This window comes from Sinocyclocheilus rhinocerous, unplaced genomic scaffold, assembly GCF_001515625.1.
Source record: "Sinocyclocheilus rhinocerous isolate Xijiao unplaced genomic scaffold, SAMN03320098_v1.1 scaffold334, whole genome shotgun sequence".
NCBI classification, from domain to species: domain Eukaryota; kingdom Metazoa; phylum Chordata; class Actinopteri; order Cypriniformes; family Cyprinidae; genus Sinocyclocheilus; species Sinocyclocheilus rhinocerous.
In genome coordinates, this window is record NW_015658500.1 from 704,886 (window position 1) to 724,231 (window position 19,346).

The window sequence follows — 19,346 nt, forward strand, 5'->3', positions numbered from 1 at the left end:
GTGTGTATATATATATATATATATATATATATATATATACACATACACACACACACAAAGAAAAACAAGTATATATATATATATATATATATAAGTATAATTTTATATGTTAACTTCTAAAAATATATACAAAATTGGGTTTTCAATTATTATAAAATTTGATCTTTGACCAAAATGAAGATAAAGAATGAGAATTTATGGTTGTGTTCATAGTTATTATTCACAGTTAAATACGAAAACAAGCGGGATTAATTAAAAAAAGCCCACATTAATCAAACAAAACATTTAACAAAAGATGTTTAAAAAAAAAAAAAAATAGGAGTAGGAAAGAATTGTGTTTAAAATAAATAAAAAAACATTATAATTATAATTTTATATAATTATTTCTAAAAAATATATAGAAATGGGTTTTAAATTATTTTTTTTAAATATTAGAAATTAGGGTTAGGGATAAGTTTTTATTATTTATTTATTTTTATTTTTTAAATAGTTTCTAATGTATATAATGTAATTAAATGAATACATTTTACGTATACATTTGGGGCCACTGAATGTTTTTACAGTGAAAAACAAAAGCTCTTACCGTTTGTATATGGGTTGGCCACTTTTTTGTTTGTCATTACTCGTGCCGTTGCATTATTTACCTGTGAAGAAAGAGTAGATATGAGAAACAAAACACAAAGAATACAGGCACATATGCCACAGACATGAGTGTGACAAAATCTGGTTCATGCTTCTCCGCAAAGTATAAAAAAACAACAACATTCACATGCTCTAATTATCAGTTGAAAAATTATGAGATGCTAAAAATGAAAGTGATCCATCAAGCTCTGATCTTCTGTTTTCCTGCTGGATGTAGGATCTAATCCAGGCTGTTTGTAGAAGAGCTGGATGATGACATCTGGTTCAACATGTAATGAAACAGAGCAACTCTGGAAATGGGCTTTAATGAAACCCAGAGTATATTGGAATTCCCCACTAGCCAAGCTGAGGGAGCTTCCTTGAGGCCTTCTCCGCAATTTAATCTGCCACATTGTCTAGACAGTTCTGCATATTCCCAGACACTACAACCCTGAGGCGACGGCTTCATGAGCACTAAATTTAACCTCAGGAAGGAGGAGCCACATTGTACAAAGCGCCTCCGGTTACATGTAACACCAAAAAATAACGCTTAATATGGCGGCTGGTATATTTGCACATGCACTTAAGCTGAACCAGCCTGAAAAAAATAGATATATTTTTATTGGTGATTTTATTATATCATTAACATATAATCTTCACAGAGCTCTTGGCCTTTCCCTTTCCCAAGAAAATAGAAGCTGTACTTGGATGCCTGCTGCCTACACAGAAAATAGCTGCTCGGGGATGTTACCAAGATGGCTGCCGAGCAAACTGACTTGCCTTAAAGGGACTTTAGTAACACACAGCGAGACCAAGCAGCTTGTTGGGAGGCACCAAAGGAATTTAAACATGGCCGTTGGCAACAGAAGCCATGTTAGTATTTCACCCTCATGTTAATTAGCGTTAATAGCTTTCCGTTCCACAGGGCCCATGGAGGTCATTTAGCTTGAGGAAACAACTGGCCTCGACTCTCCCTTGATATATAGGTCTAGGTATTGTTTGTGCATTACATGAATTATCTTAATTGTCCTATATAAAATCTTAATAGCCTTGTGGAGAAGAGGGGAAAAAAGAGAGAGAGAAAAAGAGACTGTGTCCTCAAGTAAGACATGTAAAAGAAGAAATAAACCTCGGCTGTTTAGGATAAACAAGTGGGATTTAAAGTCACGTTGACAGGCCTTTGATATCTTGAAATGAAAATAAAATGTATATTTTTAGAGATGGAGCATCGGTTAAAACACACTGTAAATTATGATAAAAAAGTTCAAAAGCTTCTTACAGTTGCACATACACATCAAAGCAAAAAGGCATAAATCTGATGGCATGCACATCAAACACACAATAATTATCACGTATGTCACAAGTAATGTTTATCCACAAAACCAAAAAGACACATGAAACATGCAGCATGCACACAGCAAGTGAGCGTTTGAGATGCAATGCGGTGAAATGAAACGGTGCAAGCACGTTCCATCAAACCGACAGCGCTTATGTTCTCATGGGATGGGGATGGTGGGGTATTGATAGTTAGATCAGGAAAGCACCTCAATTTTGCGTCCCTCTACGATTGTACCGTTTAATTTCTCCCGTGCGTGGTCTGCACCTGCGCTTGTTTCAAAAGTTACAAAACCAAAACCCTGAGATGATGTGAACAGAGGATTCCCAATAGAGGATGAAGGGGTGGTTGAAGATATTTTAATGGGCAACGAATAAAGTGAGCGTGAAAAGAAGAAAGAGGAAGAAAGAGAAGGAGGTCACAGTCAGCAGGGTTGCAAATTCTATCCATTAGTAAGAGGTGAAATTAGGACTATAGGGTAGGGCTGCACAGTAATTGTCACGATTGTTTTGCTCAAAAATAAAATGTTGTTTATTAATCACAATTTTTATGGTTTTATTCATTTCTTTTTTACATTTCATCAGAATTAATGCACTTTCACAAAAGCACAAATCAAGACAATGTCAACTCGCATGGTTTGCTTGCAGATTTACTCGCAGCAAATGACCGCGTGAAAGATGTCAGACTGGTTGTATAACACTTGAGCAGAATATCTCAACAGAGATCACTAAACTCCAAATTAAATTTTTCGCCTGTGTTTTCAGCTTATCAGCGCTTTTTCTGTAATGTCACATGGTTGAACCACTGGTCAGAAAATATATTGATTTATGAAAAAAATCTTTGACTGGGGGATTTAAATGCATGAAGTCTGGCAACCACAACCATCTAAGCTTTTAGAGGCTTGTTACCAATGCAAAATGACGCAAATGCCAAATTAAAATTAAACGTTTTCAGGGTTTAAAAAAATGGCTGGCAATTATCGCAGATGAATATGCTTAACGAATCGAGTAAAAGCAGAAATCATGATCCCGATTAAAATACGATTTATCGTGCAGCCCTACTTTAGGGTAAGAACTACAAGAAAAGAGACACAGCAATCTAGGATTATATTCAGCAGTGACAAATTCTGCATATCTTAATATTGAAACATTTGGCATGCATGCATATGTACATTAGTGCATCTCATATCTGTCTTGCCAAGAACACCAGTAAGCATAAAACTAACTCTTTATAAATTACAGACGTTGCCCTTGTCTTTAAATGATATCAACTAATGTAAGGAATGTTTCCAAGGCCATATAGGAGCTCAGAGGTTTAATGCACACAATCCTGCACTCTAGCTGGGAAGCGCCTGCTCTGTTCCCGCACCCCCACCTCCGCTGTCAGCCGTGAGTTATGGCCAACTGCAACCCAAACGCCATATCCGGAACAGCTATTAGGTATGCACAGCAAACAAGAGCGTGGAACAAGCCCTGGTCTTTTAGTTCATACACACTTCGCAAGTACGGCCTGGTAATTGCTTTGGGAGGCCTGTGATTATGATATGCATACATGGACACTCCATTCCTTGTGTCTGGCATGAATAAAGATCAGTCCAGTTGTCCTTGGTCCACGAGGAAACAGAAAAATCAAAAAGGAATGGGCAGCAAAATTAATCCTTTTGACATTTTGCACTACCGTGTTCAACATAGCGCTTGTAGTTTTCCCCTTTTATCAGGGATTTAATTAGCTTACACAGCTAGAATGGTGAGCCACTGTCTCATATAAATAACACAAACATACAGTACTTGCTCTGTTCTAATACCTATAGTGAGCTGCCTACAGAGGCAGTATAGTAAGGGATCATAGGTGCAGATGATGTTCCAAAAGGCAGGCAACTTAATTATGATGCTTGCTAAGATACCTTGTTTTTGGACAAATATCAATAGATTTTATATAAATGTAAATAATTAAATGCATTAATACATAAATAAATATAAAAACTCTGCACATGTCTATATACCTTACAGTATAATTACATAAATGCAGTGTTTATTCCAAATACTTTAATATATTATATATAATATATAAATATATAATATTAAGTTTTGCACAATAGAATACTAAAAAGTATTCAAAATAATATAATATATATATATATTACAATTATAATTAATATAAATATATATTATTTTATTTTGAATACTTTTTAGTATTCTATTGTGCAAAACTTAATATTATATATTTATATATTATATATAATATATAAATATATAATATTAAGTTTTGCACAATAGAATACTAAAAAGTATTCAAAATAATATAATATATATATATATTACAATTATAATTAATATAAATATATATTATTTTATTTTGAATACTTTTTAGTATTCTATTGTGCAAAACTTAATATTATATATTTATATATTATATATAATATATAAATATATAATATTAAGTTTTGCACAATAGAATACTAAAAAGTATTCAAAATAATATAATATATATATATATTACAATTATAATTAATATAAATATATATTATTTTATTTTGAATACTTTTTAGTATTCTATTGTGCAAAACTTAATATTATATATTTATATATTATATATAATATATAAATATATAATATTAAGTTTTGCACAATAGAATACTAAAAAGTATTCAAAATAATATAATATATATATATATTACAATTATAATTAATATAAATATATATTATTTTATTTTGAATACTTTTTAGTATTCTATTGTGCAAAACTTAATATTATATATTTATATATTATATATAATATATAAATATATAATATTAAGTTTTGCACAATAGAATACTAAAAAGTATTCAAAATAATATAATATATATATATATTACAATTATAATTAATATAAATATATATTATTTTATTTTGAATACTTTTTAGTATTCTATTGTGCAAAACTTAATATTATATATTTATATATTATATATAATATATAAATATATAATATTAAGTTTTGCACAATAGAATACTAAAAAGTATTCAAAATAATATAATATATATATATATTACAATTATAATTAATATAAATATATATTATTTTATTTTGAATACTTTTTAGTATTCTATTGTGCAAAACTTAATATTATATATTTATATATTATATATACATAAATATATTTATAGTCAATTATAATTACACATAATATTCAAATTTTTTCTATTTTAAAAATTAAAACATGTTATTCAATACTGAAAGGAATCAGTAAAAAGTACTTTAGTGTATTTAAAAGTTGATTATTTTCCCCAATAATTGAATGTGCAATGTGATTTTATGCATATTATCATATCAAAGTGCTAATCTGCTGGAATCCATTGTGAATCAAGCCTCCCTATGTAGGCAGCTCACTAGATTTTGAAACAGAGCCACTGCGTAGGAATTCAAAAGGCCAGTAGGAAACAGGTTATTTGTGAACAATCGGCTGATCTTATAATGTGCGTTGCTAAGGTTGAGTACACTGTGACGGTTTGTTCCAGCAGATTCACCCCTGTGTCTCACCTAGGAGGAGGTGAGAGAAGTTCTCCTCAGCAAAATGTCACCGTCCTTTGAGACCAGCAGCGCTGTATGGAAGTATGGCTATATATAACCCGTTTTCTAGCACAAGACTAGAGAGTTACACAGCTGAATCTTATTACAGTGGGACAGCTCTAAGAGCAGAATCACTGCGTGTTGGTAAGACGTTCACTTCTCTGAATTATATAACTGGGCGAATTCTCAGCTGAAACTGCTCAGTTGTCTCTCGGCGTAGCTACCGTTCCAAAACGTGTCTCGGCTCAGTATGAGCGAGTGTGAGAGTGTGACGTTTGAGTCACTTTGCGGCTGCTGTGTAAGAGCTGTAATTATTCAGCTCATGAAGGGAAGAGGAGACCTGTAGGGAGGAAGAAGTATGAAGTGACAAAGAACTGCTCTTCCAGCTGACTTACCTTAGAGCCCCGCTCGTTAAAAATAATTTCCACATCCAAAATTTTTCCAAATTGCTGTGGAGAGAAAAGGAGATGGGTAGGAAAAAAAAGAAAAGAGGAGAGACAGGGGAGAAAGAAAGAAAGACAGAGAGGGAGAGAGAAGGAGTAATTAGAACTCATCTCTTCTGCAGTTTGTCAGGAAACTTGAGCACTTGATTGCACAGAAAGCTAAAATAGTAAACCCACGGCTTTCACTATGAACACACAAGACAAACCTTCACACATCTCCTTTGCCATGACAGAGAAATGATACTGATGAACACAACTCATCAATAATGGGTTACTTTAAAAGTAACGCATTAAAACATTACCCAGTATAAAACATAACTAATTGTGTTGTCTCCCACTATAAAAAAAATGAAGTATTAAGTTACTTTTGCTACTTTTTCCTCACCGTTAACTGACTGAACTTGTGTTTGGAGTGGAATTCTAATTTAACATTTAAACACTGCAAAGTATCCTGTACATTTTTTTTTTATATTTAGTGAAACAGTAGACATAATTCTACAATAATATATTAAGATATATTATTTAATAGTAAGAATTATTTAATAGTCATTCAAAACACTAATTCATTCAGGAGCAAAACAAAGTGACTGTTTCTATGAGCGAATCAATAAATCACTCATGTACTGATTACATGCATACTACATTTGCCTACTATTAGTAAAGAAATATGCATATTCAGATGCAACCACTATGTTTAAGAGTGAGTAAATGAATCAAAAATAGTATGAGTATGTTGTTCTGAATTCAGCCTGTCTTTATGAGTGAGTCAATTGACTCATTTGATAAAACAAGTGGCTGTCATTATGATGATTTTATGTGATTTTAATGTTATTTATGCAATTATAACATTAAGTCAGATGAACTGTTCAAAAACACTGATTCACTCAGGAAGGAAACATGACATTCTAAGTAAATAAATGAATTGTTCACTCATTCGATTCGTTCAAAACATTAATCATTCACTCAACTGATTCAGTCAATAAGATTGATTAATTCAGAAAATATAAACTTTGCATGACACACAAAAACTACAAATACATTTTATATATTTCAAAAAGTAACTCAGATCCTACGATGTAAATTTAATTGAGGGCTTTTATTTGTAGCTGCCTAATCAATTGTACTACATGAAGCGCTCGGCTGGGTCGGGATTCTGGGAATGAGCAGGACATACTGCTGATGGGAGCAAACTTCAAAAGATCACAGCAGCACCCTGCTGTGTATGCACCAGTGCTCTTAATGACACGATATGGCTTGTTATTTTCTGTGGTGTTTTTGACCGATAAAAGCTGGCCGAAGCCACCGGAGAGGGTATTTCTGGCTTGACTTAACACAAAATGCCCAACTCAATTAAAAAAAGGATAACTGGATATAGAGCAGCCATCATCACCGATGATAAACCATATATTTGTTTATTATCTCAGTGACGAATACCATCCTCGTAATTACCTGTCACTTCGGTTATTATTTTCTAGCTATTTGCGCTTCGTTCTGTGGTTTTATCTGATTGTTATTTTCACGGCCCTCTGAAACGCCCAATCTCTCATTTTTATTCTCTAATTAGCATTAGCCATGAGGCATTGACCACTCCCTTCGAGATACGGCTTTGTCTGGAATCTTCTTTCAGACGCATATGGATTTGCAGCCTGGCTGCCCTTCGAGGAAAGAAGCCTAAACTTTCTTGGCCTTTGACTGAACGTCGCTCATACCTGTGGCCAAAAGGTGAACCCTGAAGAAACTGCGGCCTGATTAGAGAATAAACACCACCCTTGCTGCACGAAACACACGTTAACCTCACTCGCCTTATGCTAATCAGGATCCTGGTTAGGGAGCTCCACAACGAGACCTTGAATCAAGCAGGTTTATTTCAATAAATAAATAAACATGCCAGCGCATGCCAACGCAAGGTCACCACTGCTCTAGCCGAAGGAGGAGACAGCTTCTTAAAGAAGTAATTTGGAACAGGCCTGAATAATTGGTTAGATGGAAGCAGGAGGCTGCAGGGTGCACCACTATAAATGTGTCAGTAAGCATGACTGTTTATATGAAAGCGTAGGACAGCAATTAGAGCAAACGCACAAAGTGACACATGTGATAAAGGTTCTGTTCGCATTTCTCTCTTCCACTCTGGCGGTCGCTGGAGAGGAGTGACGGCCGGCCCAGAGCTCCCCGGAGGGTTAACGGTGCTTAAGCGTTCCATTTAATGTGGCCAGCTTTGGAGATCATTACGGAATGCGGCGGAATGAAAGCAAAACCTTAAGTTCCCCTAATGGGAGGAATGAAAGCAGGTTTTATTTGCTGTCTAAAATGGCTGTATTATTTCATTAAAACTAATTACCCTGTCAAGCAGGCCGCATCGGCTTCATTTCAGCACAACAGGGAAGAAATGGGCCTTCCAGGCACCTACGGCTCAATGGGATTGATTGAAGGCCCGGGTCACTAATAAGGTTAAGAAGAGCCGCCTTTCATCCGCCCAGCCATGGGGAGAACCCGAGGCAGACTGTACATGTGCATGTTTGCGGTGAGGAGGAGGCTGAGCATGCTGCTCTGATCTCACGCGGGAAAAAAAGTGACGCCTCGCAGTTCATTATGACCGGCTGTTGCTTGATCTACTGAGCTTGTTTTTTTCCAGCCCAATTCAAATTCCACAGCCAAACCCGAACAGCTGCTACTTGACACGATTCCCTCCATTTGTTCAAATTAAGACGCTTTTTTTTCTCCTGCCAGAGCCAGAATCAAACGCCGGCATTTGCATCTCAGTGTGAACCTGTTCACGACCGCAGACGATTCGCTCTAAACAAAGTCTGTGGACGCTAATGGTTTTTACCCACCCTAATTGGCTTATGGTATTGCTGAAATATTTCCCAGGGTAGTCATCCCTTGGAAAACTGAACTAATCACAGCTAGCCACCATAGACCCCATCATCCCATTGCCTTGCAGCAGAGAGCTTTAATAAGAGTGTAGGCCTACATGAAATTGGGATCAATGGGAGATCACAGTGCGAGACTGCTGGTGGTCCACACACTTGATAGGTTGGGAAAACGCTTCATGAGAGTCGTTTGAAGCGAGTCAGCGTTGCTGTGAAAACGGAGGGAGAGTAGTTAAAAAAGCGAGTCAGTAGTGTGACATCAAGACAGTTTTGTTTGGAAATCAAGCAGGTATCATTATAAACCCATTAGAAAACCATATGGGGCTTCTGCTCTTGTTCGAGATTCTAGGTAAATCTCTGCATTCCCTTGGGTGATCAATATTTTAGAAGATTCAAACCTCTAAGGGAAATACCGAGGGGAACAACGGTCTATTAATTCAGAATAACAAGGTACCTGTTTTAATCTAACACTAACTTCCCCAGAGCTGGGGGCCATTTTTATTGCTAGTATATACATATGCTGCATGCACTGAAGTGTAGGATCGCTCACATCAGTGCATGGGGAGTATTATGGGAGGAGTCAGATTTTGCAAGCACAGTTTTGCATCCTCTGCGTGGAATCGCCATGGTGGTGCTTTAAAACCAATTTCATACACTAGCATTAAATCCACATACTCATCTGTATAATTTCTTTGGATGTCTTTTTCTAATTATAAAATGAGGCTCAAATAAGGTTGGGTAATGGAGCTTTTTAATCGTCGCTCTTTGTTTGACTACGGCCCAAGCCAGTGTACTGAAAGAGGAAAAAGACTCGTAAAATGTTCTCATAATCAGCTATTCCAAATTGAATTTCCATCCTGCTAAATGGAGAAATCAGAAATGGTTTAGAATGCTGTCTTGAATTAAAAGTGAGTGTAATGAGTGTCTGTTTATCTACAATAATCAAAAGACTTAACATTGAAAGATACAAGTAATTTATTTGGAGGTTTAATTTAAAATGGACTTCTGTCTTGAGAATGTCTATGAAGCAATTGGCTCACAATTAAATCTCAAACAGTTTGTGTTATTAAAGTTATGTTAAAACAGGTACCTTATAGATATTTCCTCCTGCCTAATTTAATGTTATATGTTTACATCATTTATATCTATTATTTATATCTTTTTTTATATCTACATTAGATATTTATTTGACCAAAAATACACTAAAAACTAATATTTTTACCAAAGATTTTGGGGTAGCCAGTAAACCCCTCGAGTAAGTGTTTAAGGAGTCTGAAACCTTCATTAGATGGAAATCTTCTCCCCTTGTGCTTCAGTCACTGCTCTCAGACTTGCCTTTTCTTACATTTTTTGGGACTTTAGAGGTGCGCAGTGCTTGTCCATCGCATCCTCTTCCACTAGTCTATCTATGGCATGGGATAATTGCACCCCTGGGTCCCTGAGAGATTTCACAGCAAGTTGCAGCAGTCTCCCCAGACCAACATACACACACTTGGCCACATATGTGCCTGTTTTCGCATCAGAGCTGTCAGCCAACACAAACCTAATGAGGATAAACTTCTAGATTTTAACCACAGTGAGGAGCGCTATTAATTACGTCTCCACTGGTGGGACCACTGTGTGGCTCTCTGCGCATCACATCAACGGTGGGCAGAACGGAGAGGAGCAGAGAGGAGAGGACAGCCACTCTTAGAGAGAACAAAGAGCGTGAGGAACAGATGTTCTCAAGACTCAGCAGTCAGGCTGTACCCAGAGTCCTCCACCAGTTTAAGTGTTACTGTTTGCTATACAGTGCCCTTTGTAAACACAGACTCCGGTTTTTAACAAGCTGGGACCAACAATGTTTTTTCTCCTCCTTACAATGCAGTTGTAGCCTCCAGTAACAAGCTGCCAGTGTTTAACGCCACTCCCTTGTTGGCTGCGGTTAATTCAAAGGTATGCTAGAGTTTAACTGTACGAGTACTTGAGTCTTAGAAAGACAGGCACAGATGTTCTTTGGGTAAAGAAAGCTGCAAGTCATTCATTAGTTTTGTTTTTTTATTCTAGCCGAGAGTACTTACATCTAAATGGATAACGGATAAAACGCTAAATAATGACCAACCATTACTGAGCCTGAAGCTGCTTTCAGTATGACAATACTTTTTTGATTGAATACCCTTGATTTTAAAAAACTATTTTTACTGATTCCTTGTCACAAACTAAAACTAATATAATGCAGTTAAATCATTTAGCACTTTGTCATGCACTTTCTAGGCTTGGAGGGATAAAAAGAAAATTGTGGAAAATAAGAAAATACTTTGGTTAGGTTAAAATATTTGTGCTACCCACTGACTATGGAAGTTTGGTGTCTAAAATTTAGATCAAATTAATTACATAACATGCCAATTAGTTAATCAAATTGATCATATATAATAACATTAATTTTTCACAAATAATACATTAATATTAGCTGAGAAAAGCCTTCGTATGACAATAGTTTATGACATTATGTAATAATGTAATAGTCTCTGGCTTCTGGATCAAATGACTTTTTAGAGGTGAAAAATGCAATCCAATATTTGGCCATAGCTATGTATTAAATGATGAATATACAAAACACTTTAAAAACGTATTTTTTATAAAATACTACTGGCAAAATGCTAATGGGTATCTTTAACTAATCTTTAACACATGGTCATATGAACAAGAATTTAAGTCTTACAGTTAGTAGTAAGCTATATGTGTTTGATTTACTAAAATGAACTGATTCATTAGAGTCATTTGTTCGGGAAGCAGACTACACTGATTGAACTGTATGTTTTTTTAATTCATTAAAAAATTGATCATATGATTAATTTGATCTCAGATCTGCTCGCAGTGTACTGTATATTTCTGATTTACTAAAAAAAATGGCTCATACAATTCATTCACCTAGGAATCGGAAAACACTGGTTACACTGTATGCATTCTTTTGTTAAAAAAAATAAGTCTCATAAGATTAATTTGTTCCGAAATTGGACTACACTTGCCACACTAGGTAACTCAAATTAAAAAGTTAAATTGACAGCCCTAGTTTAGTCCCACCAATGCCAAATTTTAGAGGAGGGAAAAAAACAGACTACAGCTACAGTATCTAAAGAGGTTTTGCACTGTTGCATATAAGATCAATGTCCTTGTCAGAGTTGAAACATGATTGATGATCAGGCCTTCCTCTGAGATACAACCTGCTGCCATCTGGCCAAGGCCTGAGACTCACCCCGAACATTTGCCGGAGGTCTGGGTCACGGAAGCGGAAGGGAATGTTGGAGACGTGTAACCGTTTGGGCTGCTGCTTCTCCGAAGAGTCTGAGGGCTGGAGCTGGAGCTGAAGCTGCTGAGAGCCGTCTGTCTGCACCACATCGTCCGCTTGCTGAAAGACACACAAGCACAGCCCTGTTAGTTCCTACCTCAAATGCCGTCACAGCCTGGAAAAAGTGCAGCGGGCAACAGTTACTGGGCGGTGAGGGGGTGGGTGAGCAGGGGGAGACCAGGGTATGCTGGTGGCATATTACAAATCCCCTATACTCTGCTAACACTTGTATGTGGCGGTGAAGATTAAGGAAGCTGTCAGGAAGTGTGGATACAGATTTAAAAGAAAAAAAAAACCTACTACATGGGGAGACCAGAGAATGTAGTTACTGAGCAGACGCCTATAAAGACCTGAGGGAGAACAGAAGAGGGAGAGAGAAAGTAAGCGTAAAGATGGTGTGCTCATCTGTCCGTCATGTGGAGGAAATGGTAGTGACACAGCTGTGCTCAAGGATGGACTGCTGTCCGTGACACACATTCATCTTTCACCTCACAAGCCGTGACGCTACAGCCTTCATCCCATTCTCACTAATTCTCTTGCTGTTCTCTGAGCTTCACAAGACCTCATCTGAACAGACTCCGAACAGACACCAGACAGCCAATATTAATTGTTAAACATTATTGCAAGTTTCCAAGATCAGAACAAATTTGTAGTTGTTTAACTGTTTGCTTTAAAAAAATTAAAAAATATGTTTATCTACACCTATAAATCAGAAGAGAAGTTATAGACTGTAAATTCAATCATATCAAATATTATGAAACAATACAGAAAGAAACGCTATGAAATAATAAATCAATATCTATAAAGAAAAATATTATCTAACAAAATGCCCTTGAGGGAAGATCAGGTTAGTGCATAACTGAATTATTAATTAATCCAGACGTGATGCGATGGCTGGCAGATGCATAAGACTCCTCTTCGTTTAAGAATTTGTCTTGTTTTTCAGCCATTGTGTGCAGACATGTTCAGTGAAGGAAAAAGCATGGTGAGCAGAGCATGTGAGCGAAGCGGAGCGGTGTGACCGCTCTATGGACGTGCGCTCCGCTCAGTCGCTCTAACCGCCCAAGCAAGCGCTCCGTTAATATTCCGCTCACGCTCACCGTAAACCAATTCCCGCTCAGATCCCGCTCCGTTCTGTAAAGAACAAATTTATGGTGAGCCAGCACCCGAGCGGCAGCCCTTCATGTACATAATGAATTAGAAGAACATGGGAGCACAGATGAAGAGATGATGTCAGCTAAACTTCTCCGGCTTAGCAGGATCAATAAAAAAGAAGCGCTGAAGGCAGCTACATTTGGCTGGGCCTATAGACAGCAGTATACTAGAGCAGACTCACACTGTAGAGAGATAGAGAGAATGAAAGAGGAAAAGAAAGAAAGAAAGAAAGATGCGGTTGCTAGGGTGTCTCGTGGGTTGCTAGGTAGTTTCCCTATGAAATCTCTATGATATTCTCGTAGTTACAAATGGCTTGGGGTTCTTCAGTGTAAGACTATGGGATATTTTTGCCTATTTTATCATCTGTAACACTGTGTCTACATTGGACGAGAGCGGCGCTATGCGACAAAAGACAATAGATCCCATTCTAAACAGTGATGCTGTCTACACTGGATGCGGCACGGCGTGACATGACACAACAAATCCCGACTGTAAACTGCTGCCTCATTCTATTTATGATGAACTACAAATAGTTTGCATTGGTCGCTTTGTCGCGTCCAGTGTAGATAGCCTCAAGCTGCTGTGGTGCGGAGTTGCACAACGAGACAACTGTCGTGTCCGGTGCAGACAAGGTGAAAATTTGTCTGAAAAATGTCAAGCGCATTAAAAGTAAAGCAAAAGTAAATAATTGCATGATTTGAGGCATCGTTCAGGTCTGCAGCACAAACAGTGAAATATTGTAAATATTGTATGAACAATAGCAGTAGACTTAAATACTTAAAAAGGACTGGAAGTCAATGGAGTATAAACACCACGGAAGCTGACACACTAGATATAGTGAAATGGTTAAGTTTTTGGATTGTATTAAGTTTTTAAAAGGCAGAAAACAAACTTTTCATGCATAAAATAAGCACTAAAGTGAATTCTGAAGATTAAAAACTGAAACTGAAAACACATGATTTCTGTGCATCTCTATTGAATAGATTTTTCAATCATTTTTTACATTCTAAGCCTGCTTTCTTGTATTTCATGTACATAGTTAATTATAATAAGTGGGCTGGACAAATTCCCCCTCATTAGGCACAAAACACACAAGAGATATGAATCATAGAAGATAGCAATATATAATGTATTAGGTAATGAAGATATAATGAGATATCTATCACTCCATCCCTTTTCGCTAACACCCTGACAGAGAAAAATAGAGGAAAAAGGTGAAGTAAATGCAATTATGTAGACACAGCTAAGAACATAATACCAACTCAAATCCAAAAGATTTGGACCTGCAAGGCGTTCATTTTTTCACTCATTACAGAGAGAAGGTGAAAAATAGCATGATAAAATATCAGCTGAAATGAGATTTTAAAGTTTAACTCACTGAACAAAATCATTATTGCAGAGGACATATGTCTTTACAGGGGAAATTACACCAGTAACATGACAGAAGCGACTTTATATTTCTATGGGTCTCAGAGATGTATCTTTTTTGCAATTAACAGAAAGATATAATAAACCACGTAGACAAACATCTTTACATCTTTTGTGCTTATCTAATATTTATTCAAGCAACCTTACTGAAAGAAAAATGTTTATTTTAACTGTACAGTAGCTACAGCATGATGAGCTCTACCAAAGGCAATTTTCAGGGGAAAAAAACATAAACCCAAGAGTAAAAATATTTATGTTGTTTTGAAAAAAATGTCTCAGTGTTTATTTTGTCCATACAATTAAAGTCAATGGGGTTCACTATTTGTTTTGGACCACATAGACTTTCACTTTATAGAAAAACAATTAAAATATTTAAAATGTGTGCTTTAAAGAAGAAATAAGGTCATACAGGTCTGGAATGCATATGAGTAAATGATGACAGAATATTCATTTTTGGGTGAAATATCCTTTATGGGTAGGACTGAAGGTTCTCTCTCTTAAAATGTACATTTACTCTAATTTAAAAAAGCACCTTTGTGCATAAAAGAGACACCTCTGTGTCTTAGTTGGGAACAATGAAGGCAAGTTTGAACTCTTGCTACAGGTTATACAGTATAACAACAATGAATCCCTATGAACCATTAAATGTCGAGGGTCACCAACTTCTGCTTTTTCCATCTGACAACTTCCTCATCTTCTCTAATGCACAGTCTCTCCCAATGGGCTCTCCGGGGTCTCTGTGAGAGGACACCGTGTTTACCAGCACATTGGCAATATCAATCATTGCAGCTATGTAGACAGTCAAGCCCTGTTAAGATAAAGCACACGGGTCGGCTCTGGATCCACACAGCCTGTCGTCCTGCCCCTTGTGTATGCCGCGTGAGGTCGGCGAGCAGCGGAGGCCCGTAGCCCCTGCCTGATGGTGGTAGATGGAAAGCCGAGCAGATGGATGGGCAAGCAGAGGTGCAATTACCCCCTGGTGCCCCCGCTCCCTGGGCTGCACCTCTTCCCGCTCCCTCATCCTCATCCATCACGCCGGTGCCATCGGTCATTCACATGCTCTGTCTGCAGTCGCTCTGGAGAGAGCCGCACTATCTATCATGTCTAACAGGTGAGCGGTGTGACGGCGCAGACTCACCCATTACCGACTGGCGGAGCGTGACCTCTGAGAGTCTCCAAATCCTTGCTCTGCCCAACGAAGTGCTGGAGCGAAGGATGAGGGCTTTGATTTGCTTACTTTATGGAAACACATATTGACTAGGTCTTCTCAGATGCAAGTCATCATGTAGTACGCAGCGCAGCGAGTAACAGACAGTGATAAAATGAAGAGAAATCGCAGGGCTGCTTCGCATTCGTCTTGCACGCTTTGCTTAAAAAGAGGGCAATTGTTCCGCCATAACAAGCGCTTTGTAAAACACACAGTCCGGCTCACTCACTCTCGACAAGAACGATATAATCTCTCTGGCTTTATTCGGAGCACTTCCATGCTCTTGAGCGTGGCGGCTTGGAGTGCTCTTCTCTGGAGGAGTTGACACCAGGCCAGGAGAGGGAGAGGAGAGGTAAGCTTTCGAGACTCCGCACTCCAGGTTTGGATCTAATTATCTCATCGTCACCGCTAAGCAGCCATCTACAGGGGGTTCGTCTGCGCAATTTGCCTTTTAATTTGTGTTAATTGCATGTTAATTATATTGCAGCTAGCATGGGCTGCATCTGTCTCTTTCAGAGACAAGGTTTCAGAGGGCTTTGCGCTCCCAAGTTCCACAGACGAGGTGAAAAGTAATTAAAAGTGTTCGGCGTTTGAGGCAGAGGCAAACTCCCTGCTCACTCGGGTTGCCAGGTCATCCTCAGGAGGACGTCGCGAGATGTACGGAGGAGTATTTGATGTCTTTTTTTGTAAATGCAGATGGACTATGACACTCTCTCCAGCACTCCATTTACCAGGATGACAACGGGGAGGAGCTAAGCAACATTGCATTAGGGTCCCAGAATGTGGATCCTGCCAAAAAAGCTAATAGTAAATCCATATGGGAGGATTTTATGGTCAGCTAAGAAAAGTTCCCCAAATGAACCCCAAGTAGGTATATTACTCCCTCTAAAGGTTTATGACAGTCAATTATCACAACTGAAGTTAGGAATGTTACATAACAGTGTTCAATTTGCCAGGGTCTGGGATTAAGCATGCCAAATGATTTACTGAATGACAAATGTGGACTATTTATCACTCTGACATACTCTCTCCAGCACGATTCCAGTAAACATGCATCATATCAAGCTAAAATCGATTGTTCCTGGACCTGCATGCAACCTGAAAACAAATGCTAACTGTTTGAACTAAAAGAGTTCATTAAACTAAAAAAGTTTTCAGAGTGTCTGCTGAAAATTTAAAAGTAAAAACTTTTACGTTGAGATCTATCTATCTGTATTTTTTAAAGTTTATGTATACAATAATTAGTTTAATATACGTTTAATTAAATAATAGGCCTAAGTTTAATAATAATATATAATAATAAGTTTAATTAAAAGTAATAAAATAATAATACATTTTAACATTTTGCTTTAGTACAATGGCAGCATGAAAGCCAATTAATTACATTTTTGTAATTACAATTTTAATTCATGTCTTTATAATATCACACCTAATATTTCCTTCACACAGTATAAATGTGATTTTATACACACAAATATATTGCTGCCTTCATATATACAGTAGATCCCTCAAAAAGAGATTATCATATTTGATGGCCCATGGAATCAAGCTCGAAAACCCCTGCCCTATAAAGTGGATCATCTCTTCTCCTTTGTGTTTTTCTGCTAGACTTCCCTAACGCTGGACTACACTCATTCCATACATTCGATGCACTTCTTATTTCCATTCCTGTTGTAGAAGAGCAACTTCCCTGCACTTCATATTCAGCAAGGAATGGAGCAGCCAAGCAGCACAAGAAATAATTGCCTGAACATTATCATACACCACCACATTGGACCTTAACTCCAAGCCCCCTCCCCTACCGCAACGTCACAGAAGGCTCATGTTTGCACACATTCGCATGTGCCCGTGTTTTTATGTGCGGTTGGGTGGGGAATGAGTCCTGCTAAATCGTTTCTATTGCCGCACTCATTCAGTGTTATCTGCAAATCACTTTCAAAGTGCTCAGCTCAGCACTTCCCCCCTTCAGAATGCCCCTACAACCATATAATTGAAACTATCTGATTGGAAAGCTGCCAAGCAGGTAGATTACATCCGATTAGGGCCAAACCTGCGCTTCACTTAAAGGGATTAGCTTGAGCCGCTTTATATATTTTTTGTTCTTCTACACTTCTGCCATTCTCCGATCCCATCATCTCTCCCTTCCACAGAGATAAAAAAATACAAACCGTCACCTGCCATCTAGAAAGAAGACACTGGCCTTTCAGTCTTCTGCAAAGCTCTAATTAATTAGACAAGGTAATGTGACTCGCAACAGGTTTAGCAGGTAACGAATACAGAGGCTTAAAGAGCGCTTATACCTGCAGTATTATTATCAATGGCACAGTAAAAACTACGCAGGCATAAATGGCATTTCCTTAATAACATAACATCACGCTCCTTTGAGCAGTACGGCTGTGTTTGAGCACGTTGCAAATCAGAGTTTAGACAATCCCACCCAAGGCAATATGACAGTTGTAGTGGAAAACTGTTAGCACGTAGCCTAAAGAGAGGTAAGTAGTCTTTTATTGCTGAGTTACCGAGCATCTAGAGTCTGTGCTGTTGTGATGATGTGATCTGATATGTGATCTGATGTGATTACCGTCCACTCTCTGAGGTGTAGTGTTCCTTCTTTGCTAATGATCCTCCACGGGGAGAGAGAAAAGAGGGAGAAAGGGAGAATTTCCCTGCTGGGTTAGGCCAGAGTGACAGTTTAAGTACATCCTCCAATCGAGCCGTAGATTAGCCCAGCCAGAGCTCAGGTGCCTTTACAGGGCCTATCAGCATCGCTTCTCAGTGATCTGCTGAGCGTGGGATTATAACTACTTCCTCTAAACCACACCACCTCAGAGCTTTACACATATCCCAATCAGAAAGAGAAAAAGATTACATTTTTCATCCGTCATCCCCCCCCCTAAGGCCAGGAAGACCTTGTACTTCTTTTTGCATTGAAGAAAAGTTTTATACTTTTTAATTTTCTCTTTCCCACCTTTCTCTTATGCCCTTTCACTGGCTGTCTCATTTTACTCCCTTGTTCCCTATGACGTGAATTAGCAAAGGTCTTTACATCGGCATCATAAAATATAATCAATGTAGCTAATGTTAAATATCTTGAAATAAAGTAACTTAGCTACAATAACAACAACAGTAACTATTAGATACTGTATTTAGCTGCTTACCTACATACTTAAATTTGTAGACAAAGTTGAGACACATTGGGCCAAACTGTCCAACATTTCCGACAACAATTCCAGTCACTATAGTGACTCGCCAATGATCAAATCTCGTATTTTACAAGGCCAGCAGTATAGGGGTCATGTAAAGGATGCGTGTCAAACCCCGAATCAAGCCCTATATATAACATCTAATAAAATCTAAGTGCTAAAATAAAATAATAAAAAAAAAAAAAATAATTAAAATAAAAAAAAA

General features: G+C 37.5%; 1 protein-coding gene across 5 annotated transcripts in view; it reads right to left on the reverse strand.

Moving 5' to 3' along the window:
- LOC107722221 (RNA binding protein fox-1 homolog 3-like) overlaps positions 1 to 19,346 on the reverse strand; it is a 446,938-nt gene that overhangs the window by 13,926 nt on the left and 413,666 nt on the right. For 4 of the 5 annotated variants that reach the window (XM_016530495.1, XM_016530496.1, XM_016530497.1 and 1 more), the window contains 4 exons: positions 12,056 to 12,208; positions 5,903 to 5,956; positions 2,166 to 2,258; positions 584 to 644 (listed from right to left, as the gene is read on the reverse strand). In XM_016530495.1, the coding sequence (XP_016385981.1) occupies positions 584 to 644; positions 2,166 to 2,258; positions 5,903 to 5,956; positions 12,056 to 12,208 (361 nt within the window). The remainder of the gene's footprint in view (positions 1 to 583; positions 645 to 2,165; positions 2,259 to 5,902; positions 5,957 to 12,055; positions 12,209 to 19,346) is intronic. The other variant, XM_016530499.1, reaches the window with a different exon arrangement.